This window comes from Scleropages formosus, chromosome 8 (genome assembly GCF_900964775.1).
Source record: "Scleropages formosus chromosome 8, fSclFor1.1, whole genome shotgun sequence".
Lineage (NCBI taxonomy): Eukaryota > Metazoa > Chordata > Actinopteri > Osteoglossiformes > Osteoglossidae > Scleropages > Scleropages formosus.
In genome coordinates, this window is record NC_041813.1 from 5,553,446 (window position 1) to 5,574,206 (window position 20,761).

The following is a 20,761-nucleotide window of genomic DNA, read 5'->3' on the forward strand; positions in this document are numbered from 1 at the left end:
GTGGAGCGAGGAGCCAATCGACAGACCCCATAAAAAAATTAAAATGGATAAAGAGCTCCCCCTGCCCCTGGACCTGGCTGGCGCCCGGCGACAGCACCCTGTCTGCTGCTGAGCCTGTCCTGGACCTGCCCTCTTCATTAATGAACCGGTCCACCCCACTCCACCCCCCACCCACACCTGAAGAAAGGCCCAGTGGGAAGGCCTTCGGGCCTTCAGTTAGAAGCTTGTTTCCACTGCAATCCCCTGGTAATCCCCTCGACACAGCAGTGGAGGTGAGCGAAAGGGAAGGACAAAAAAAAAAAAAAAAAAAACCCACCACCCACCCCCCCAGTTCCAGCCTGTGATTAGTACACTTAATTCAATACATTTTCTGAAGCATGAACTCTGGTCCGGTAATAAATTACTTCTTTTCGCGCAAGATTACTTCTGAGAGAGCAGCTTTCCGAACCAAAATCTGCCCATTTCTCCGAGACAAAGCAGGAGGGATGGGCAATGGTGAGCGACATCGGAAGCACATGTCCTCTGCGATGGGCTGCTTATCAGCCGACCTTTCAGCAACCACCCCCCCCCCCCCCCCTCCACTGGGGGCGACCGTGACCTCATAAAACAAAACAAAACAAAAAACTGCAAACAGTCATCAATTTCTAGTTTCGTGTGTGTGATGACTGCATTACACACGTCGTTTAATATCCAATGAAGTGTGAATATTTGTCTTTTATTTAACCAATTTACCACAAAAGGAAATTAGTTGAAATATAGCACGAGGCATCTGAAACCATAAACTGGCGGTGTGCTGTCAAGGCGTAACGGAGCTTAAGAAACTGCTAAAGGGCAAGAGCGCGATCTATGTCGGAGGACGTTGCTCAAGAAAATGGCAGAAAACAAGAAGGGCCGAGGGAGACGGAAGGAGAAGGACAGCCAGTCAGTCAGTCCGACAGAGAGAGAAAGCGAGAGCGTGCACTTGTCCTGAAAAGCCAGTGATGCGGAGAGGTGAAAGCGTGTATGCGGCGCAAGCCGCACAATAACGCCAGCTGTAATCGGAGCCCGAGTGCATAATCTGGCATCGACAAAGAGAAGAAGGCCATAATCCCACTTCTCATGCCAGCGCTGGGACCCCGAGGTGTCATGTTCCGAAGCGGGTCCCACAAACATTCCTGCTTTTTCACTTGAATTGGCGGTGTTTGTAGCAAAGGCCGTAATTAACGGCGAGATCTTCAGAACCCAATGACTGAACGTAATTACTTCTCTCCTTTTCTTCTCCCCCTTTCTCCGGCCGGGCTCTCCCTCCGAGGGGCTCCAGCCGGGTTTCGGGCTGACTGGGCAAACACAAAGAAGCGCGGAGGAGGCGGCCCGCTGACAGCGCTATTGAAGGGGGCGGGGGGGGGAGCTCAGCTCGGCTGGCTCCAACCTGCTCGGCGCTCGGATCAGCTGTCACCGAGACACTGCCCAAGTCAGCACTATTCACTGAGCTCACTATGACCTTAAAACACTGCTCCGGGGCCACGCTCATCAAGCAATTAGTCTGAGTGAACGAGCCCGGCTGGGCGGGGAGGGGCCTGCGGGCAGGCGCAAAGAGAAAGGCAGGCAGAAAGGGAGGGAGGGAGAGAAAGGGAAGGAGAGGCCAGGCATGCACACACACTAACACGAAGAACGCATCGCACCCTGCCACACATGCGGTTGCAGAAGGCACTCACAAAACGAAGCGACACGTACACACACGCTGGTACGAAGATTTGGCGCGGAAGCAAACACGGCCACGTAGAGAAGGAAGCGGGGCAAAGGGAGGGGGCACGCTCACGGAACATAGGAAACGCACGCCTCCGTCACGCATACCCATGCGTTTGAACACAGAAACGCAACCGACGCAGTCCAAATGGAAGCACAAGCGCGCGCACACACCCTGCTCCATCACACACGCATTTACGTTGAAGCGGGTCACAGACAATCACAGGTAAACTTTACGGGACTTTTTACTTTATCTCGTCTTAGTTAAAAGGACAACTTCATCGAGTTGAAAGGACATTGAAAATTCCCCACGGGGAGGAGAGAGGTCCCCTGCCGGCTCCGGCAAATTTACTTAAGGAGGAAAATGCAGTGGTGACAACTCAGCGGCCCCTGTGGACTTTGCTCCAGCACTCCGCACAGTGCCTTTTACGTTAGAGGTGCGACAGCGAATGCAGCGACTGACAGTTTTGATGTTTAAAATTAGCGGCGTAAACACAGCGCCGGGGGCCCGCTGAGCACACAATAATGACATTAATGCACGAGGGTGCAGCCTGCGAGGCGTCTCCCTCCACGTGCAGCACTGCGAGGAGATCGGGGGCAGTATGGCGCTCGGGAAAGTCTGCTACAGTCGCGCGCTTAAGCGCCACCTTGCACTGCAATCCGCGGCGTGAGATGTGCGGAGCGAGACACGCGAGGAGAGCCGCGAGGAAACCTGCACGGTGCTTGATGTGATCGTGCTAGCATTCGCCAGCGCGGAGAACGGGAAGGTGGGAGAGGGCGTAATCGCGCCAATGAAGCGCACAAACGAACAATAAGAGAGGCAAGGAGTGAGCAGGGCAACGGCGCATCCCCGCGATTTGCTTTTTTGGAGCGGAGCCCAACAGGACAGCGATAGTTGGCCATTTGCAGGCATCACTACCGACCAAGTTGCTAATCAGATAAATTATCCATTTGTTTTAAAATACCACTGAGTGCATTAGGACTGGAGAAAACCCCATTTGGCATGCAGCAGTTGCTAGGCAAACGGCTCCACGCTGATGACAAGGGCCTAGGTGGTTGTGGGGGGGTGGGGCAGAGGAACTCGGGCCTGTGCGACACACGATCCTATATGTAGCTGGGAATGGCACAAATTAACTGGAGTGCGTTAATCGCTTATCTTGCTGCTAATGGGGCCACACAAGGGTTTCCACAACGGGCAAACAAACATGGAGTTCTGCACCCTCATTATCGCCACAGTGCAGGAGCAACCACCTCACATCCCAGGCCACTCTTGTTTTGCCTCCTGAGCAGGCACCATTCGGACTCCTCTTATTTGGCTGTCGTCCCTTCTTTTCGGAAGCCATCGCCATCTCGCTTGCTCGGTCAGTTCCTCTGGAGTTTCGTTCCATGCTCGCCATACGATTCCACTCAACTGCGCCGGCCCCATTTTTAAAGCATTCCCTCGCTGTATGTTGCAGCAACCATTGACTGCTCCAGCCAATTTGGGCACCTGTTAAGTCTTTCGTTCAGTTCTAACACAAACTCGTTCTTGCTATTGCTTTCTTCTCCACTGGGCTTTTCTTCACCGATTCCATCCTTCGTTCGCCACCACATGTCGTACAACTTTAGCGGCCTTTTGCGCAGACGTATTAAGTCTTTCACTGCTTTTCAGGCGCCTTGTTGTTTCACGCTCCCTTCTCCCCCAGCGTGCTGGAGGTGGTTTCTTCTAAACTGGCCCGGAAAGCGCTGCAGCTCCCGGGGTCACTGCTGCCGAGCAGTAGGGGAGCAAGGGGTTACATCCTCCGTGACCCTTTCAGCCATTGTCCGCCACTAGCACAGCACGCTAATCAATGGTTATACTAATTACTCGGGGGTAATAGTCACTCTCGTCCCACACAATTCACTTCATGAACCTTTCAGAGGATGAACTCTAGCTTGAGGGCAAACTACGAGTACTGATCCCTGCACAAATAATGAAATGACACCTGAGGGTAAAAGACCATGTTCTGCGAGAAGGTTGTTTAGCAGGTGTTCATATGAAGAGAGGGCCAAAAAAAAAAACTTAAAACTAATTAAGAACAGCCAGGGTTACATGTCTGGGAGGTCCTCTTTCTTTTCCCCTCACACTTCTCGTTCACCCGGCCAAACAGGAAGCCATGTTTGCAACAGAAGAAAAGAGATTTGGGGGGTGTGGGGGGGGGGAGATTGGAGGGAAGAAATGTGGCTGCTCAAATATGTCTTTCTAATTACCACGGTATTACTGTGTTCACAATGCAGGGCCTGACTCTCCCTGTGAAAAACTTCATTTCCTGCCTAATCCCGGCTCACCGGCCAGCGGAAAGCCCAATGCCCCAGGATACGCAGTTCTGCTCCCAACCACCCACCCCAAAGCATTCCTTTCACTGGTCATTTACTTCCACAGTGTAGCCAGCCTCTGCGAAGGGAAGCCATTGGTCCCTACCACCTCCACACCGCAGCCTCAGAGTGCTGAGAATAGGGGGTTGTTTTGGGGAGGGGGGGGATGTTTCAAGGCCACTAAACTTACCCTACACAACGTAGGAGTACACAATAAACAGGCTCCTTTGGGCCATGGGGTGGAAGCATAGCAATTTTCTTGAATTAAATCAGAGGATGGGACAACACCCACCCTAAATGACGAATCTGCGTTAACAGTTCCACAGCAAAACAACAACGAGCAACACTGGGGCACCTGAACGCAAGACCACATGTCTCCATTTAACCCCCTGCTTCTCTTCTACAGATTACAACAATATCTCTTAACTGTTTGCTATCTCCAGTGTGCTCCTCTGTGGGGGAGGCAGGACTTTGAGGGGCTGGGGTTAGGATCCTTTAATCCCAGCTTCACCTGAGCACGTGGGCATTTGAGCTTTGTCCCACTGACAAAGGCATCCCTCACAACCACACACCCAGACGTTTCAAAGAAGAAATGCTACAAATACAGTTGTGAGTTTATGCGCAACTGTCACCGCCATCTACTGATTCACTGTAGGTCTAAGCATGTCTTACCAAAAGACATTTATTCACAATTTAACACACAATTTAGCCCACAAAGTGAACTGAGGCGATTGGATATAAAATTCTGAGATGATTCAAGAGATCATTTCTGGTTAGTGAGGCTTCCATGAGATGATGATGTATATGTTCAGAGGCAATCAACTCCAGATATGTCAACAGCAGCTAGGGGGAAAGTAGGGGCTTTGGCTTGGGGCAGCAGCACACAACAAGAAGTCCACTCAATCCTGCAGGGTTTACTGTTGTACATTTACAACCGGATGTGTATGGTGCTGTGTTCTCCCCCCCCATCACTCCAAAGTGCACTGGACATAGATGATAGAATGATGGAGACCAGTAAAGCCTTTTTGTTCCTTTCAGACACAAGCAATGATTTGACACTTTTGTTGTACCCTTCATTGCACCACAGCTCAGTCATGAAAAATGACAAAAACTTAAGATAACATAAGACTAAATATAAATCAAAAGCCGCTGTGTTTTAAATAACATGTTTCCTTTAAGACATGTCTGGGACAGATTAATTTAAAAAAAAAAAAAAAAAAAAAAAAAAATCACAGCATGAACGATTGTCTTTCTTGAGCTATGTAAGAATTACGCATCAGACTATATATAGTGGGCAGCCTCTTGCTTTCCCCAGTATGCTCACGAAAGTGACGCAAATTTCAGCACTTGAGCCTTTTGACTGCTTAATGTGATGAGCTCTCTGTCTTGCTACAGACCCCACACTGTAAACAGCACACTAGGGGCTGCTAATTAACTGTCACCAATACAAAAGTTAAGAGTCAACAGAGACTGACAGAGTTTCAGCCCCGAGACCTTGCATTGCTCTGGTGTAAAGCCATTGTCTAAGAGGATATAATTAGGATTGTAGGAGCGGCAAATTTGCATAATGGTACAAACAGGGGGTGGAAGAGGGTACGGGGGGCTAGGGGGTCAAGGGGGACGGGGGTAGCACAAGGGGACCATAGGCGGTACCTCCTTACGCAAATATCAACGGCGGACCATAGGGAAGCTAGCCTGAAAGTGATTTCGATCAGAATGAGGGAAACGTAGAAAAGCACAGTGATGTAGCAGTGCCCCTAGTGGCTGAGGCGGGGAAACGCAGCGCTGTTTGCTGTGCTATGAGCACAAACATTCGCGCACGAAACACAAGAGAACAACAATCAATGTTTTCCCCAGCAACAAAAAGAAGCATTGTTCTGTTAACAGCGACAATCTTCAGAAACCAACACATGAGCAAAAACAAGACAGCTAAGGCCAGAAAAAACAAGAAGTAAAAGTTCTATCAGATTAAAAAAAAAATTTTAAACTATTCAAAATAGCTGTGTTAACCAAAATACTTTAATAAATCACTGAGAGGAGGGGGGAAAAAAAAAGATTTTACCAGAGATCCAGTGTTAGGAAATGTTTTCATGAGGCTGATGTTCTATGGGTTTACACACAGAACCACAGTAGGACCTCTGTAAAGCTCGGTCAAAAATGCAATGAACCCCAAACTCAATGAATCCCGACATGTGACTAAAAAAATAAAATGGTTCTTTCCAAACACCAACTTTGTAAGCCTCTCACCTCCTGGTTAACCCTTTTCGATCTGACCCCCCTCGGAATGATCCATTGTCTTAGCTGGGATCCGCCTAGGGGACAGGACTGGCTAAATCCACAAACTCTAGCCTCCTGAGCACCGGGCCATGTTGTCCCTTCGGCCTCCCGGTGGCCGACCTCTGCAGTGTGGATTACCTTAATCCGTGCGTTTGGTGTGCTAATCCACAGACAGCGCCAGGCCATTACTTAAGAATGGCTTCCGGAGAATGGGACACATCGGCTTTTTGCTTGTACAGTCATTAAGGGGCATTTGGGATGTGCAGGGAGGGGGCAGGTAACGCAAGGGTGGAATCGTTGCTCCGCACACAATGAGAAACCCCCCACCGCAACAGCCACCGATGACACCCCACCTACCGGCCAATCCGTTGAGGACTTTTGGAGATGTTTGGGCTTACTAATGCGTGAGATCAATTAGGTGCTTGAGAGGAGGGCTTGAAAGGCCCGCCACTGACCCTGCCAACAGGAACTGAGCTCTGCATGACCCCCTCACAGGCAATCTGCCCTGGGTCCCAGAAACTTATCTGTGCTGCTATCCGAGACCAGAAGGCCCTAGCAGGGGCCGGTTCAGATTGGACTCCGGAGCTGGTCAACCATACAAAAGGGTCATCAGGAGGTGAGGGGGGAGGAATCAGGAATCTGTCTGAGGCGTGTTAGCTTTTCCTGTCCTTAGGGTTATGGGGAGCAAAGCCCAAATAAGTGGTCTTCAAGACCACAAGGAGTCCTTAGGATATGGCTTTCAGCTTAACATTTCATACCGTAACCACAAGGACAATGCTGAAAAACCATAAATAAGCAAATACCTTATTTACAATTTATACTGCTTTAACTCAGTTAATTCTGCAGCTGATTGTTTTCAGTCAGTACAAATTGACAGCTCACTATTTAGCAACCGCTACCAGTTTCAGTCACTTTGCGGGTTCCCTCTAGAACTGTTGGCCACAACTCCAAAATTTAACGCAGGGGTTACCCAAGATGGCGTGGCGACACAGCAAACAGCGCTGCCGCCTCACAGCAACCGGATGGTGTGAGAGAACATGGGATTGCTTCCTGCTCAATCTGTGTAGCATTTCCATGTTATCCCCATGTGCTCTGCTTTCCTCCCACAGTCCAATACCATGCAGATCAGGTGAATTGGTGACTCTCAGCTGCCTGCAGTGTGTGTTTGTGAGTAACTACCCTGCGATGGACTGACATCCCATCCAGGGCGTATCCCCATCAACATTGCACCCAATGCTTCTGGGATAGGCTCCCGTTTACCATGACCCAGCTCAGGACAAACGGTTATTGAAATTGAATAGATAGGCTATCCCAGAGCACGAAAAGAGATTCTGTCCTTTGAAATCATATGGTCTGGGGTCCATCCTATTCGCACCACAAAAGGAATGGTCTGGAGAAGCATAAATGGAAACCATATACAAACACAGATACAACAAAATGGGTCTCTGCACTCCTGCACTGCGCTTTACCAGCAATCACCATGGTAAACACACGCAATGAAAGTTACTTGACCAGCAGGGGGCGATGGCTCCCATTTATTTGATGCATCCACAACCTGTCAGCTGTATTTCTTTCCTTCCTTGGGCCTCAGAGCAAGCAAAAGTGGAAGCACAATGGCAAGGAGTAGTTGTAACACGCGACAGTCGGAAAAGCTGCACGTCATACTAAGTATGGTTGTGTATGCGACAAAACTTGACCTTGTTTGGAGATAAGTATCCGCAAAATGAATAAATGTAAATATGACGTAAATGTAAATATATGTGTGCCCCACCGCAGAGCTCTGTATTGAAACTGCAGGCCCTCTGGACCACAACACAGGTCTCTGTTCTCAACAAGACCTCTGCGTCCTTTTCCACTGGGGGTGAATCCATGTGCTCCGCTGATCAACCGGAGTTCGGCGAGAGGAAGTCACAGATCCCTCCAAGGTGAAAATGTTATATAGGAAGAGTCAGAATGAGCTATTATTTCATTTAAGGGAATGGGGGGCACTTTGGTGCTCACAACAACATATGAGAAGAGAAGGTCAGACAGAATCTTCCCTGAATGACACAAGTCTCCATTTCGGGCAGTTAAGCTTTTCTTTTTCTGCCTCTCAGTACATCATTTACTTCAGGCACAAGCACTCTTAACCACACCACTTTGGGTTTACACACACGCACACTGAACCTCAAAAAGAAGGATGGTGTCACTCTTCAGGGACGGCGCTAGTTCCACTTTCACACCAAGAGTTTCTCTGGATGCCCTGTGCAGTGCTGCCCACTTGTTAGAGAGCAGGGTGAGGCGGTCTGCTGAGTGCATATTTGTAGCAGCCAAACACTAACACCAGTGCAAAAATTGCGCATCGCCACATGTACAGCCTACCTTTTAATCCAAATTGCTCACAGAATTTAAAACAACGTTAACAGCGGTTGCCGTTCAAGTTGGATTTGAGTTGTCTTACTGGGAACCACTTTTTCGGGGTGGGGGGGGATTTGGGTAAATATGCCAAGAACAGAAAAGACTGGTTCTATTTCCAAAGCTGCCAACCAAAGTTAATTCCTTACCTGAATGGCAATTTGTGCTGTTCTAGAATACATATAAAAAAAACAAAGAAAAACATTTACTGCTTGATACAAATTAAGTGTTGTAGGCAGGAGTCAACCTGGCCACTGCTGGTATCTTTTCCCTTTCTCTCCACAGTAGGAGAGCTACCAAAACATAGCTGTGCTGATGCTAAACACTCTGTCCAACTGGAGGTGAATCTGCACCTGACCCTGACCGCCAAGCTTCACAACTGCATTTCAGTGGTAATGAATATGCCTCCCTTACACATGGCTACTCATACAGGTGGCCACACTTACAGACATTTCCGGTGTTGTCAAAACTGCTGAGAACCTCGTCCACTTTGATGGGTCCAAGGCTGTCTCTGGAAAACATAAAAGTTGTACAAAGATGCCAGTTAAACACCAGAATAGGAAAGAATGTAATTCCTGTGTGTGCATGCATGTACCGAGGCATCAGGGTTTGTGTTTCAGCACAGTTCCAGCAGAGGGAGACGGGGGGGTGAGAGTATAAACAGACATTGATTGACGCACCTAAGGAAGGCACCGAACTGTGGGAAAGAGGCACTTCGGTACTCGACCCACTTCCCATTGGACGGGTCGCCGGTGGTGGAATCTGATACCCTTATCCTGGAAAACAGGTTGAACGAGGAAAACCGGCGTATGGACACCTGCTGGACCTCCTCGCTGTCCAGCTGTTTCTTCTTCAGCACCTGAAGGACCAGGAAAACATTGTTACCTGAACATGTGAGCGAACTATACGTTCATCTGCGCTTAATAGCACATCATCCCACTGACCTCCATCTTTCGGTGTATGTTCTGAGAAACCGAAACATAACGAGACCGAACACACACCTCTTCTTGACCTGTGCTGCATCCCTAACCCCAACCTCACCTACAAATAGGGTCGTCAACAGGAGTTGAACAGTAAAGAGCATCTTTGTCCATGTAACAATCCTCATCTTTCTTCTCCCATACCTTTCTGTAGAGATGAACATCAACACCATGCTGACACTGTAACTGAGACCAGGAAAGTTCATCATTATCCTCGACGCTAAATGCACCGCGGAGCGGCCGCACTGCCGAAACACGTTCAAAACGACATCGCATCCAGTCGAAATTCATCAGAATATTAACTTTAGATTTGCTACATAAAGTCCATTTCGGGGGTGCAGCAATACTCTCCACCTTGCTGAATTTTTAATCACCTCCCCAGAGCTCACGCCTGTTGCGCATACACTGGAACAACACACACATACACATTTGCTGAAGCCGTTTGTTTTAAGCGGGGTTGCGGCGAGCTGGAGCCTAACCTGGCACCACAGGGTGTAGGGCTGGAGGAGGAGGAGGAGGAGGAGGAGGGGGGACACACCCAGGATGGGACGCCAGTCCATCACAAGGCACCCCAAGCGGGACTCGAACCCCAGACCAGCCAGAGAGCATGACCCGGACAGACCTGCTGCGCCCCCCCACCGGAACGATCCTCTAGTTATTACACTGCGGTACAGTATGAGATACTGCATTATAGATGTATCAGATTGTTGTGGAAGTGAACAGAAAGCTGAGACACCGGAGCTTTGGGCTCAACCTCACAACGTGCGCATCGAGTCACTGCGGAACAAGAGCCCGTACACCTCACGCAAGCACTTCACGGAAATTTCGTTATTAAACTTTATTTGCCAGATGGGCAAGGGGGGGGTCTCGCAGAGTCACACGATCGGCTTTGCAGCAGGATATTCTTACCGGACCGGTTCAGGTGAAAGAGAGCGACAAACTAATAAAAGGCGCCACAGCAGGAGCAGGATTCGAACCCGAGACCTTCAGGTTGCAAGGTGACAGCCCAAACCACTACGCCACCTGTTGGTGGGAGTATAACTCCGTGGTTTCTCCCCACTGCCAGTCGGCTGTGTGTGTGTGTGTGTGTGTGTCCCTCTGTGCTCAGTCTTCACACACCCGCCTGGTTGGTAACAGGTCCCAGATGCTGGTTCGTTTCCCTCACTCACTGGACCGGCTGACCGCCGGCACACACTCAGCCTACTACTAGTAGTACTACCCATCTAGCTACGTGAGCAAACGACAGCAACACACGAGCTCCGTCAATCTGTAGAAGAAGAGAAGCGGCGTTTTCACCGAATGCCGAGCTACTCCACCTGTCTGAGGAGAGTCCAGCGCGCACGAGCCACTCCGCTCCCACAATCCCCCGCGCGGCCGGACTCGAGGCTCGCGCCCCTCTCTTCAGACACCGGCGACACGGTCACGTCCTTTCTTTTACCCAGCTCTGGGCCACCTGTTGTTGTCGCGCCGCCCTCCATCGCCCGGCGTCTCAATCAATCTCTGTCGAGTCGGCGAAATAAAAACCGCAACTGAAATTCTGGAGTCACGGAACGTGTCCACAGTGGCTGTCTCCTGTCTCCTGTCTCTTCCAGCCCCCCCCCGTGCAGTTCTCATCAACGCCGACAGCGCCTCTCACGCCCACCGGCCCCCCGCGCCTAGCAGCGCGGCTCGCTGCCCCGTAAGCCGCTGGGAAAGCACGCTGCTTCCGTACACTTCCGCCCTGCTCGCGACACAGGCAAAAGCAATCTATCCGCGGAACATCTAACGCTGATTTTAATGGGAGAGCGAATTAGAATTGGACGGGATTGCTCACGTCTGCCGTGCACGCCATTCAACAAGAGGCGCTTCGCTCCTGGAAAGACGAGAGATTTGAGTTTATCGGCGCTGTTTGTCTTCGCGACATGGTGAAGGGATGCACACACATTGTTTTCTAAACCGCTACAAAGTCAAGCCTGCGGGCTGATCTCATCTAAATGCGTATAGTCTCGCGGCTAAAGAATAGCAATAGGTGTTTTTACCTCAGAAAATGAACATACTGAGAGAGAGGGTGACTGAGGCTGTGTTATTCAATTAATATTCGGGCTGTCGAAAAGTCCATGATCATATGATATCAGCGGTGCTTGAGGCTTGGCTCCGGCTAAAGTTGTAAAGTATGTTGTAATAATCATGTGTGTGTGAGATCAGTGAAACGGCTCCCAGGAGGGTCTCCATCGTGATGCCCTCCCCCGTTCTGCTGCGCCCCTTGCCAAGGCTGCTGCGGCCCCTCCGCTCGAGCTCCGGCTGCAGCGCGAGCGCGGTGAGGATGTGCGAGCGGCACGAGATGAGCTGTTTCTCCACACTGACTCACGAGTCACGGTCTTCTTCGTATTGTCACACCTTGTTTTTTTGTTTTGTTTATTCTTTTTGTTTTCTTTTTTGTTTGTTTTTTTTGGGGGTGTGGAGCGATGTGTCATGAATTGTCGTGTCGCAGCTTTTCCATAATGTTTATTTTATATCAGCAAGACGAACGCAACACCTAACTTTGCCACAGCACGACTACAAAAGTCTGCTTTACTCACTGCTTTCTTTCTCTTCTCTCTTTAAAATGACAGTTTTTGTTGGGGTTTTTTTTTTTTTGTGCCGGTCGTTGGCTTGTTGTGTTGTTGTGTTTAATTACGTGTTGTGTGTTCCCTTCAGGCTCAGCGCCTCTCACATTCAGTTCGAGAACATTCTAGGTCCCTGTTGCAAAAGTACCGGAGTCAAGAGCAGTATTTCAAGAGGAAACTAAAAGCAGCCTACGGGAGATTTCCGGAGGTCTCGGATCACGCCGTGGTTGGTCTTTTACTCCTGTTTCTAAAGGCCTCAACTAAGAGTTGCTGCTGAAAAGCAGCGTTGAATGTGTGCATGTCTTGTGTGCGCTGTACGATGGGGCCCAAGGAGTGTATGAGACAGGTTGAACACGTCGCTCAGCGGCACAGAGAGTAGTGCTGCTGTGCTGCGAGAGGACGTGCCACGTGGGTTCGACCCCCGCTCAGTCTGTGTGGAGTTTGTATTTATTTTCTCTGGTTTCCTCCCACACTCTAAAGACATACTGTTCAGGTTCACCCCTAGTGTGTGAGTGACAGAGCGAGTGTGTTCCACTGGTGTATGGATGAGTGACTCAGTGTAAGTAGTGTTTCTAGCAGTGTAAGTCACCTTGGTGAATAAAGTGTGTGGTCTGAAAACACTACATAAGAGTTCACTGGGAGTTGTTTTGGAGAAAAGTATCTGCTAAATAAATAAATGTAAATATAATGTAAATTGCGCCTTCGATGCCCACATACAAGTGAAACAAGATCCTTCTGCTCTGCAGGTTCAAGGTCGACACCATGTGTACTTTGAAGAAGGAGGTAACATCTACAGAAAGGCCCGCGGACAGAGTAAGACCCCCTGCGTACATTCTTGGGGGGCGATTCACTTTCACCGATAGGTTACTTCTCCTCGTCCACGGTTTTGGCAGCAGATCTGAAACCTTGGGCGACTAACAGCCACCTCTAGATTGACGAGAACCAAGTCTCTTATTCACTGTCCTTCCTTATCATATTTAGGCTGCCTGCCATGTAAAATCTCTTTGCCATAAGCTCAAGTTCCTTGAGTCAGGATGATGAGAACTTAATCCCAAGTGCTGCTTACCTGAGCCTGTGTATGTGTTTCAGGTGACCAGGAACTGGAAGAAGTGTTGATCCAAAGCGAGGATGTTGTCAGGGGGGCCCTGCAGCGGGTTCGCCTCTCCCCAGGGGAACGCATGCTAGCTGCCACCTTGAAGGACCCTAAAAGTAACATGGTCAGGGGCCTCCTGGTGAGGCTTGGAGACCCCCCTGCCTCCCCAAGAGTGCTGCTTGAGCTCAGTGACATGTTCAGTTTTGGTGAGAGAGGGTGTTGGTTCAAGGACCAGAACGAAGGGGCTAATTTTTGAGCAGATGGCAGGGATTACCAGTGGCTCAGTAGACATCTGCTTCTCTAGCAACCTTTTTATCATCTAAAAGTGACGTACAAGTGATTTGAAAGTACTGACACATTCGCTTCCTGAAATGTAGTGCTTCCTGAGGTGACAAGTCCGAGAGTTTTGATTTAGTTAAGTCTTTGGCTAAATTCAGCCTTGTGTTTGTCACCCTGATTCCTCTAGAATGGGCCTCTGACGACATCCTGCTCTTCACTACCATGAAGGAGCTCCGGTGTCAGACCGTCCACCGCCTGGATTTGAGGGAAATGCCGCTAAAAAGTGTCCCAGTGTACAAAGAGCAGGACCCTGAGTAAGAGTGCAGCCTGTCCCCTGAGTCTGCTCTTGGGTGTGCTGTGCACACGTTGGTGCTCTGATCTCGTCGTGTCCACCTGCAGGTTCTTTGTGGAGGTCAGCCGTACCCGGGATGGGACGCTTCTCACACTGAACTGCAGCAGTAGAAGCAGTTCAGAGGTACGTCTGGTTGAGAGTCACATGCCCCTGAGATGTCCTCGTGTGGTCCAGCCCCGCCTCCCTGGCCTGGTCTATCACGTGGAGCACTCCCACAGGCATCTGTACATCCTTGCCAACACCGCACCAGGGCAGGAGTATCAAGTGAGCTCAACTCTTTCTGGAATTTTCACCCTCTGGTTAATGATTCGTCCTGCTGTCCTGTTGGTGTCCTTGTCTGTCCAAAGTTGTTGTGATTGTTTACACAACGCTAGGTTAGTTGACCTGAATAGTTGTGTGTTTTGATCACCATGTGTGAACTTAGCTTTGCGTGTCTGTGTCCTGTTTGTCCTGGGATCCCTCAAAGTTGCTGAGAACCCACCTCTCCTCACCATTCATGAGGAGCTGGGTGCCTGTGTTTACCCCTGCTCAGGGGACAGGCCTGAAAGACATGGAGCTGTGCAGAGACCACTGTATCCTGGCGGTCCGTACTCCCAGTGGGACTCTAAGTCTACAGGTGGTGCCACTGGCCAACCCCACCAAGGCCTTTGCCCTGCAGGTGAGGGCACACACACTTCTTTGCCAACCCTGTCAGAATCACAGCTGTACCAAAGGGCCATAGATCTTTAAAGCTGGCACTGACGCGGGAGCCTCGTGCCCCTGAATTGTGTCTCCACTTTTTCCAACTGGTCCACGGCAAAGAAAAATGTCATTCATGACATGAGCACTTCTGTGCATGCATGAGTCCAGTTTGCATAAGAAACTGTAATGAGAAAGTTTCACTCTCATAACTGCCTTATCTTGGATAACAGGTCGCAAAAAGGAACATAACGAAAGAGAGCACTAAATTGTCGTCTTTGTTACATTGCAGGACTTTATCTTTATGATTGCAGATTGACCTTTCATCGTAAGGTTCAGCCCTTGAAAATACACATGTACAGACGCAGAGAAAATTGCGTGCGCATACGGCGTTAGGAAGGTTTTATGTTTGTTTTTGTCCTAGGTGACGACCTGTAAACCAAAAGATTTTACTGTTGCTAGCTCTTCTGGGACATGGTAACACTGAGGAGCAGGAGAGCTGTTATATAAGGGATGACATGAGAGACCTTCAGCAGACAAATGGCCATGATCCATTCTGTGAAGTTGCTCTTTGTTTATGGTGGTCTCTGTGTTTTGTAACTCACTAATCCAGTGTCACATCTCTGGTTTAGTTGCTCTCTGGATTTATGAGCATTTCAGTGGCTGAAATAAGAATCAGCTGCTTAAAGAGATGCAGTAGAATATTCCTTTATGTATTCTAGTGTCAAGCAAGGACTAGCTCAGTATTTTTGCTTACAAGCCTACTTTAAATGCTTTTATCATTTTTTTTAATTGCAGCTTAAGCTTCTATTCCCTTTCATAGGTGACTTCAAAGCTTTTAGTTTTCTTGTATAGTTTTTTGCTTAGCTGATGATTTTGTCCAAAGTGGTATACTCTGTTTGACCTATTGATACAGGTGGACATTTTATTGGCGCTTGTGAGATTAATTTCTTCCTCAAGGGTAATATAGTAGTGGTGGGAGAGGGAATTAAATTGACAGTTTTTAAGTTGTTTGGCTAACTGCTATCCTGCCTGATATTATGGCCCCACATAAAAATACATGCCATTTTGATCTCTGTTGTCTTTTATCCATCAGTTGCCTCCATGGGCCTGTGAGTTTGAGGCCAGACCCAGTCTGGGACTGGACAGTGATATATTTCAGTTCCACCTGTCCTCTCCGGTCTGCCCCCCTTCGCACTGCTGCTACTCTCTGAAGGAGCAGCAGCTCTTCATACAGGAGGATAGCACTGGAGTTCCTCTCAAAGAACATTACACGACTCGGTTGGAAGCAGTGAGCCAGGTACCCAGGCGCCCACCCCTGTTGCCTGCCCTTCCATCGTGTTGGCGAGTCCCGTGACACAAGGAGTCAGTTCAGTGCAGTGGTACGATGGCATCATGTGATGCTTCCTGCTCCCTTTTGAGAGATGTCAAGTGACCTGAAAGGGCTGCAGTACTCGTTGGTATCAGGTGGCCAAGCTGTTGGCTTTGTCTCGGAGGAGTTTGTGGGGTGTCAGTTCACCAGTTGCCAGTGGTCTTCCTGCCGTGTCTAAACTTGCACGGCATGTCAGCATGACATTGTGCATGCAGTCCTTTCGAGTAACCAGAGCCCTGCTGATGGCAGTTACCTCCTAATAGAATAGCAAGCAAGTCAGGAAACCCTTGTGTGCATCCAGTTCTCCTCTGGCTGTGTGAATAGCTCCCTAAGCCTAGCAGGACAAGCCCTGTAGTCGGTGTCTCTCCATTGAGACCTAAATTTGTTAAAGAATTTGTTACAAGTTGAAATCCTACCAGATGAACTAAATTTGTGCCATTAAGTTCAGCAGATTCTTGTTATAATGTATATTGTGCTGCTGTAAACATTTCAGCAAAAAATGTCAGATAGGGAAACAGTCCAGATATGTGAACACTGTTCAGTGTGGCTTCTGTTAAATGTCCACTAAGGTGATCAATAATTCAGTGGAGTCATCTCAGACACATGCCGATTGGTGTTTGGAGAAAGAATGGAATTTGCTGATCCGGCAGCTCAGGTGCCTCTCTCTCCTCTCTGGGCCAGCAGGATGGCACACTGGTCCCCATGACAGTACTACACACAGCTTCCTGGGGAAATCTGCAGGAGGCACCACTCCTGCTGCATGTTTACGGGGCATATGGCTTGGATCTCAGCATGGGGTTCAGCCCTGAGAAGCAAGTGTTGCTTGAAGAAGGATGGGTCCTGGCCTACTGCCACGTTAGGTACTGCAGTTCTCATCATTTCACTGGGCTACCACAGTGAGAAACAATGTGATACGCGTGTAGTGTGAGACTGGTTTGCGGGACCAACTGCAACATCAAGCTATGGTACATACCAGTGGTGTTACCAATGACTAAAGTCTAACACTTTTCAAATGCCTGGCAGAGCACAGAATTTTACCTATGTAATCTATGGACAGTGAATGGACAGCATAATCTTCATTGGTTGGGTTCCTGGGGAATGATCAAAAGAACATTCTAAATAAAATATATTTTATAGGGTTATGAGAAATTCTAAAATTTATTGACTTTTTGTACAATTATACCTAAATTGCGTAAAATTCTAAGATAATTCTCAGAATTCCTGTTAGATTTCATAGTCACCAAAGATTTTCTTCCAGTTTTAATTTGCTTGAGTTTGTCACATACTTTTCTACATTTACATTTATTCATTTAGCAGACGCTTTTGTCCAAAGCAATGTACATCTCACACCACTACAGTATTTTTTGTTAACTCAATGTTTCTTTCCCCGGTTAACTGATACATTTGTTTTAGTGAGTACAACTTTATTCCAATTTTCAATAATTTTATGGGGTGACATTATGTACAGGGTTGCAGATAGAACTTCTCACATAAACACTTGAGACAGCCTTAACCATATGCAGACTGGGAATTGTGCATGGGCCCACCACCAATTATGGATCGATTATGCTGAATCGAATATGTTTGCCAGTTCATATCGCATGAACGATCGCGATTGCTGTACTTAGGTTTACACCCATGTGGCCATATATGTTGTTTCCTTCCTTATCATTAATCATTATATAACTACACACAAACAATCCAAAAGTCAAGTGATGCACACAGCAAATCAGTTCCCTCAGAAAGACAAAAGTCATAACTGAATGTGGTTCTCAAACCAAGTAAACAATTTTGGGCTAGCAACATCTCCTCTGCCACATGTATAAGTCGCCAAGCATTGATCAGTGCAGTGACTGAGCAGTGAATGATTAAAATATAATTTATTCGTAGATGGGGAAGGAGGCCATTGGGGCTTTGGCTTTGATTTCTTTGGATGCACAAAGGCTATAAATCCTGAACTAGAAAGAAACTCATTTTACAGAGTAACATCAGGTGTGTTTGTGTAATCTGTGTACCATGTGACCTGCAGGGGTGGAGGGGAGCGGGGGCTGGGCTGGCACCAAGCAGGCCGCCTCCAGCAAAAGCATAAGGGAGTGGAGGACCTGGTGGCCTGTGTCCAGCATCTGTTCAAGTTGGGCGTGTCATGCCCCACGTTGGCTGCCCTGACTGCCCACAGCGCCGGAGCCATCCTCGCAGGAGCGCTGTGCAACCAGCATCCTCATTTGCTCCGTGCCGTCACCCTACAGGTCTTATTCTCTGTCCATACACGCTACTGGTTAGGATCGGCAAACCTAGAGCTAAACGTTTCATATCCCACTTCAGGGAAGCTCTATGGCTCAATGCTCCTGTTGTCGCTCTGTAATGTGTGAATAAGCATCTGTAAACAACTGTTGTACATCAGTGCATTTTATTATTGTTGTATCATCATGATATTGCAGGCTCCTTTTGTGGATGTCTTGGGCACTATGCAGGATCCCACCCTCCCCCTAACCATTGAGGACAGGGGGGAATGGGGGGACCCGCTCGCTGATTCTCAACAAAGAGACAACATTGCCTCCTACTCCCCCCTTCAAAACATTAAGCCGCAGGTGAGTTTGCTGGGCTAAAACGTGTTTTACAGGTGTTCAAGCCTGCACAGACCTTTAAAAACCCTCCACATGACAATAGTACACCCCTGGTTGAGGGCCATGCTCCATACAGCCATAAATTAAATAGCTGCACAGGCATTTGTACCTAAATTGTTGCTCAGCTGTTTTATTCCTTGGTAATTAATGCTGATTGTGATTTTTACCTCTTGCACCAGGTAATCATCTAAATATGAAACTGTTCTGCATACCACGCAATGGGTGGGGGCAACAGAGAACTGAAAGAAAAACATGGATTTGAATACATAACCTTCTTGGTCATTGGTAGATGTCCACAGAAATGGTGGAGACATGTATGCCTGACCATGAGAAAGTGTTAGCCTGTTCTCTGTCACAGCGGTACCCTTCGATGCTGATCACAGCCTACGAGGGCGATCGCAGGATTCCACTGCCAGGGCTGATGGAGTACGTCGAGAAACTGACCTCTGCTGTACAAGCACATGGTGAGTAAGGTGGAGTGGAAAGACTTGTTCAGCAGTGTTATTTACAGAAACAAGCTGCTAAACACCACTGCTACCACACGCTAGATGTGTAAACAACAATTTGTGAATATTAAGTATCTAATAAGCAGCAAAGCCCCTCTTTGCTTTTTGAAAAGCTTCAGACCATCTTGGATCTTGTCATATCATTACCAAAATGTGTGAACTGAAGTATTGCACCTTTCTTCCAGGAAAGCATCTTTTAAAGGTTTAATGATGGCTATACTTTTACTTTAAATGGATTCATGTTCTTTTATTGTCTTAGACCGTGCAGAGCAGTCTTCAGCGCCCATGAGTGTCGATGACATTACAGATCAACCAACATCTTTAACCTTTGACAGAAATGTGTGTTGAAGATAGCCTCTACCTTACTCCAAACTTGGAACTGATTGACATGTAGGAAAAGGATAAGATCATGTCGCTTGCCCCCTACTGTCAGCAGCCTAAGTTTTGTGCTTATTACTCCACATTATGCCTTTTTACCTGATTGCCCTTGGTTGTGTGTGGTTTCCGAGTGACAGACCTGCTCTTAAACCAGCTTTGCATGTTGTTTTGTAGACTGGCTCAGAGGGCTCTTAATACAGTTCAGTGGGCCATTTTCAAGGCTCTTTTACGGTTAATTGTTGTTATCCCAAACTATTGAGTCCACCTGCTCCTGTCGTGGAACTTTGACTTCAGACAACCTGTGTCCCTCTTCTATGCCGTCATGATCTGATACCGTATCTTTTGCCACGTTAAATAATACAGCCATCCTTGTGACCCTCACACGTGTCAATTGGACACTGAATTATTATTCTTAAAAATTGTTTCACGTCACATCAGAAACTCAGATTGAAGTGCTCACTGTCACACTTCTTTTGTAGATGATGAATTATTCAATGGATCATTGCTCACCTGGGGTCATGTGCTGTGGTGTTTTCCGTTTTGGATGTAGGAGTCGAATGGCCACCATCCATCATTCTGGACCTTCAGCCAGGAGAAGATCACTTTGGACCTGAGGATTTGGACACATCACTTAACGAGGTTATAATAACCATCGTGATTAAGGACGTTTTCCCTGAGTGACTTTAATTCTTAGTGTAACAGATAATTCAGTTTATGCGAGAGCACGTTCATAACTGTTTTCTGTTAATATGTGTTAAAAGTAAGAGAGTGTGTTCACATGTGGTATAGAAGCCTAGTTTAGGTATCCAGTCTGACAAAAACAGTTTATAAATTACAGGAAGGTAAGTTACAGTGTAAAGACCAATCTTTGAATCAGTCTCCTTTTAAATTTGTGCCCCTTGCTGTTTTTTTCCCAGGTTTCCAGGCAACTAGCCTTCCTCTACAGAGAGTTGGGACTTTTCTGTGGGGGTCACAGACAGAGACACAAGTAGTAGTTACAGGTGTGGGGTGACAATGTCACTGCAAGGTGGATTACAGGATCACAGGCTGACCACTACTGGAGTCCACTCAGTAGGGAGAAATACACATTTTGTTTTAAATAAATACTTATTAAATCATACACTTTACTTTTTGCCAAAGTGGAGTGATAGTAACGGAAAATGCAGTAGTACACAAAAGTAAAG

The 20,761-nt window shown here is 47.9% G+C and overlaps 2 protein-coding genes across 4 annotated transcripts in view; one reads left to right on the plus strand and one right to left on the minus strand.

Annotated features, from left to right (window-relative positions):
- camkmt (calmodulin-lysine N-methyltransferase) overlaps positions 1 to 11,414 on the minus strand; it is a 93,390-nt gene extending 81,976 nt beyond the window's left edge. Inside the window, exons 1-3 of the mRNA XM_018766076.2 lie at positions 11,027 to 11,414; positions 9,411 to 9,589; positions 9,177 to 9,241 (exon numbers count right to left, since the gene is read on the minus strand). Coding sequence (XP_018621592.1) covers positions 9,177 to 9,241; positions 9,411 to 9,589; positions 11,027 to 11,188 — 406 coding nt within the window. The 5' untranslated portion in view covers positions 11,189 to 11,414. The remainder of the gene's footprint in view (positions 1 to 9,176; positions 9,242 to 9,410; positions 9,590 to 11,026) is intronic.
- Positions 11,415 to 11,495: 81 nt separating this feature from the next.
- prepl (prolyl endopeptidase like) lies at positions 11,496 to 20,608 on the plus strand. 3 transcript variants are annotated; one of them, XM_018725151.2, is made up of 14 exons: positions 11,496 to 12,006; positions 12,387 to 12,521; positions 13,042 to 13,108; positions 13,385 to 13,594; positions 13,855 to 13,981; positions 14,067 to 14,283; positions 14,486 to 14,677; positions 15,794 to 15,997; positions 16,751 to 16,929; positions 18,099 to 18,315; positions 18,508 to 18,657; positions 19,052 to 19,157; positions 20,128 to 20,216; positions 20,495 to 20,608. In XM_018725151.2, the coding sequence occupies exons 1-14, from the start codon at positions 11,926 to 11,928 to the stop codon at positions 20,567 to 20,569; spliced, it is 2,049 nt and encodes a 682-aa protein (XP_018580667.2). In that variant the 5' UTR covers positions 11,496 to 11,925; the 3' UTR covers positions 20,570 to 20,608. The 3 variants fall into 3 exon arrangements, with proteins under 3 accessions (XP_018580667.2, XP_018580668.2, XP_018580669.2); XM_018725152.2 differs by having other exon boundaries at positions 16,754 to 16,929; XM_018725153.2 differs by lacking the exon at positions 15,794 to 15,997 and having other exon boundaries at positions 16,754 to 16,929.
- Positions 20,609 to 20,761: the final 153 nt, after the last annotated feature.